Raw genomic sequence first — 3,881 nt, forward strand, 5'->3', positions numbered from 1 at the left:
TGGGAGCCAGGACTCCTAGGCTCTGTCCCTGGCTCTGGGAGGGACGTGGGGGGCTGGGAGCCAGGATAGCTAAGCCCCACCCTCAGTACCTTCTCCAGCCGCCCACTGCTGTAGAGGCTGAGGTTGAAGTAGCGCGGAGCGGCCAGCAGGAGCGCCACCTTCTCCGCATCAGCTGAGAACTGCGGGAGCAGAGCAGGTGTCACTCAAGCAGGGAGGCAGCAGGATGGGCGGAGATGCCCCCCCTTGTACCCCCTACGACCTAGCTGGGAACGGCCTCAGAGCAGGATCCTCTAGATTATGGCATGTGAGACCCGGGGAAGGGCAAAGGCCAGACCCAGGGTTCCTGCTTCAACATGGCCCCCTCCCTCCCCAGCGCAGGTGAAGAGCAGAGGCAGGAAGGGGCCCAGGGCACACCTCTGGGAGGTTCCCTCCCTGCACCTCCCCTCCGTTTACCTTGGCCAGCAGCTGGGGCAGCAGCGGGATGAGGTACTGAGTGAGTTTCTCCCTGTCGTCCTCCTGGGCCTTCCGCTCCCGCGCTGAGAGCACCTGGGGCAGGGGATGGTGCTGTGAGAGGTGCAGCGTGCACACCTCCGGGCAGCGGCACAGGGACCCAGCTTGCGTACCCCCTTGGGGGAGTGCTGATGTCTCCGGGCCCATGGGGACATGTCACCCAGAGCCGCCCAACGACCCTGGGGGAGCTGATGGACTGCGCTCCCCTCCCTTCTCTTGGGCTCATTTACCTTCTTGCCAGGGCCCCTGCCAACGGGTGGCTTCCCCTCCGTGGCCTGACGCATGCTGGAGACCAGGATCTCAATCAGGGCATTTTCCTGCTGGTCGCCCCAGCCTGCTGGAGGGAGAGGGATCAGGAGCAGCCCCAAAGGCTGCCAGGCAGCTGTGACTCCCTTGCTGTCACCCCGTGCATTGCAGCCTCCCGTCCCTCACTCACCCTCCTCCGGGGACTCTTCCAGCAGCAGGTGCGTCAGGCCATCCCAGTCCTTCAGCAGGGGGGCAGCACAGTCCCACAAGCTGTCCACCAGGTACACCGCATGCTCGTGGAGCTGGGGGAGGAAAGGGGAGACCTGGTGATACTAGCCCCCACACAGACTCCCCCACACTCCTCCCAGCCCCACTATGCTCCTCACCTCGCTCTCGATAAAGAAAGCCAGCAGCAGCCTGAAGAAGTCCCTGCTCCCCCCACGGCGCCCCTTCTCCTTCCCGGCTTCCCAATCCAGGTCAAACTGCCTGCAAACCACACACACATTAGAGAGGGGAGAGCCAGGATGCCTGGGTTCTCTCCCCTGCTCTGGGAGGGGAGTGGGGGCTGGTGGGTTGGAGCAGGGGAGAGCGAATGTTGTATTTCAGCCACCTGTGAAAAGCACAGGCTGAGATTGCAATTAAGGCCTGAAGGGAGGAGGGAGGTGAAACCCCTCTGAGTGAGGTGGTTGTGGGGGGAGCCCCATACCCTGGGGGGAGGAAGGTGTATATTTGTTGGCAGCCCCACGCCCCCTGCTGGTGGTGCTGTGACCGCGCTCACTCACTCACTTCTTGTAAAGAAACTCCCCGGCGGCAGCAGCCAGCGCCCGGTTGGAAGCATACACCACGGGGTAAACGGCCTCACAGTCCTCATCTGTCAGCATCTCCTCCATGTTCCTGCTCACAGAGGGGGAGGGGCTCAGCCTGAGCAGGAAGAGGGGTCTCCAGCTGCCCCACACCATGGGGCTCACTACGTGCCCCTCCCAGCTTCCTTAAGTGCCCTGCACATGCCTGGCCTCCCCCCGTGTCCCCGCTTGGCTCCCGGCTCCATACTCACTGCAGGATCAAGGTCAGCAGCTTGACGGCCTCCACACCCACGTCGGGTTCTTTGTCCAGGACCATGGACACCATGCGACCCTGAGAGCCACCAAACGGAGAGTCACTCATAGGAGGGTAAGTGGGCCCCACAGGAGGGAGGTGTCCCAGGGCGCGCTGCAGGGGGACAGATGGGCGGCAGGGCAGGCTCCCCGGGGAGGGGGGTGTCCCAGGGGAAGGCGGGCAGCAGGGCAGGCCTCCCCAGTAGGGGGGGGGTGTCCCAGGGGCAGGCGGGCGTCAGGGCAGGGCTCCCCAGGAGGGTGAGGGCGTCTCAGGGGCAGGCGGGTGGCAGGGCAGGCTCCCGAGGAGGTAGGGCGTCCCAGAGGCAGGCGGTGGCCGGGCAGCGCACTCACCTTGAAGCGGCTGGTGAAGAGCTCCATGCGAGCAGCCATCTCCCGGCTGCGGTACAGCCCCTGCAGGGCCTTCAGGCACTTGAGCCGCACCTCCCGCTGCTGTGGGGATAGAGAGGCTGAGAGCCAGGCCAGCACCAGCATCCGTCCCGTCCCTGCCCCACAGGCCACAGCCCCCTCTCTGGATCTCCCTGCTCCCCTCCAGCACCCAGGCCCCAGCCGGGCCCCTGCTCCCCACCTTGTCGTGCAGGGTCCAGCCGATGTATTTGAGGTAGCTGTCTGTCAGGAAGGAGGCGCTGTAGCTCTGCATCCAGTTCCCCATCTCCTCAATGCAGATGGCCCGGATCTCAGGCACCAGGTCCCTGCCAGCCAGACAAGACATGCAGCATGCCCCTGCAGTGCCCGCCCCTCGTCCCTCCTGCATGCAGGAGCCCCGTCCCGCCCCCAGCCTCACGTGCAGATGGCACACTGTCGTCCCAGGGCAAGACAGGGACGCCCTGCAGAGTCACACCCAGCTGGCGGGGCCCCCTCCTAGCCTGACCTCCCCTCCCCGCACTCACCTGTACCGATGCACAAAGACCCCTTTGAAGATGGCGTTCATCATGTTCTCGATCTCCTCCTGCTGTTCCAGAAGCTGAGACAGACACGGGCGTCACCCACACCACTTCTGCGGGCTCTGCTCCTACCAGCCCAGCACCCGCCCCCAGCACCACCATTCCCCACCCTGCCCCTACCATCCCATCCCCACCAGTCCAGCACTCCCTGGCACCATGCCCCCACCCCATCAACCCAGTGTCCCCTAGCGCTGCCCCTGCCAGCCCAGGGCCTAGCCTTCGCTCACCTCCCTGCGCTTCTCCAGCAGTGCCTCTAACTTGTCCGTGGCCCTGCGGCTCGGCCCCTTGCTCCTCTCGGCCTCATACTGCCGCTGGTTGTTGTCTTTGTGCAGGCTCACGCCCAGTGCCACCCTCACCAGCGATGTCATCAGCTTCATGGCTGGCAAAGAGCATGGAGTGAGCAAAAGGGGGAGCTCTGCATGTACCCCCGTTACGGATCCCCAGGATCAGGGCTACGGCCCCCGCTTTGGAACGGTCTCTAGAAGGAACCCTTCAGTGTGTCAGACCCCCAAGGGGTCTCCCTCTTCTTTCAGGGGAAGCCAGGCGGTTTCGCTGTGACACTCACATGCCGCTGTCAGAACAGCGGGGTTTATTCGTTAAGTGGCACACAGCACAGGAAGCTTGGGGCGTCTAGAGAAATGAAGGTTAAAGCATCGTCCATTCTGGGTAGCCCAGAGCCCAGCCACGTTGTAGGGAACCCCTTGGTTTAAGGTCTGTCTGTCCGTCCATCCGACCTCCTGGGCCAGACTCCAGCTGAGAGCCCCGACACCTTCCAGCAGCCAACACTTGTCCCCCCACCTCATCTAACGGTTTGTTCTGGAGCTGGGGAAATGCCGTTAGCCTCCCTGCTGAGAGGTGGCACCCACCCCTCAGTCTCCTCGCCTGCCCCGAGAGCAAACAGTCACCGCCCGCCCGTTCCCCCCGGCCTGGGTAACAATGCCGCCTACGGGGAAACTGAGATACAAACAGGACTCATAACGATATTACAAAAACAACAAGGAGTCTGGTGGCACCTTAAAGGCTAACATTTATTTGGGCATAAGCTTTCGTGAGTAAAAACCTCACTTCT

At 63.4% G+C, this 3,881-nt stretch overlaps 1 protein-coding gene across 1 annotated transcript; it reads right to left on the minus strand.

Annotated features, from left to right (window-relative positions):
- Positions 1-89: 89 nt before the first annotated feature.
- Positions 90-3,189, minus strand: LOC112122908 (cohesin subunit SA-3-like; the record flags this gene model as incomplete). Its single annotated transcript, XM_024221609.1, has 11 exons — positions 3,040-3,189; positions 2,759-2,832; positions 2,437-2,560; positions 2,202-2,300; positions 1,811-1,890; positions 1,543-1,650; positions 1,143-1,242; positions 947-1,058; positions 741-844; positions 454-546; positions 90-179 (listed from the first exon to the last, which is right to left on the minus strand). Coding segments are annotated over exons 1-11 (1,134 nt in total), but the record flags the coding sequence as incomplete, so codon positions are not given.
- Positions 3,190-3,881: the final 692 nt, after the last annotated feature.

The sequence above is a fragment of the Terrapene carolina genome, unplaced genomic scaffold (genome assembly GCF_002925995.2).
Source record: "Terrapene carolina triunguis isolate 2854851 unplaced genomic scaffold, T_m_triunguis-2.0 Scaffold51693, whole genome shotgun sequence".
Classification (NCBI taxonomy): Eukaryota; Metazoa; Chordata; order Testudines; family Emydidae; genus Terrapene; species Terrapene triunguis.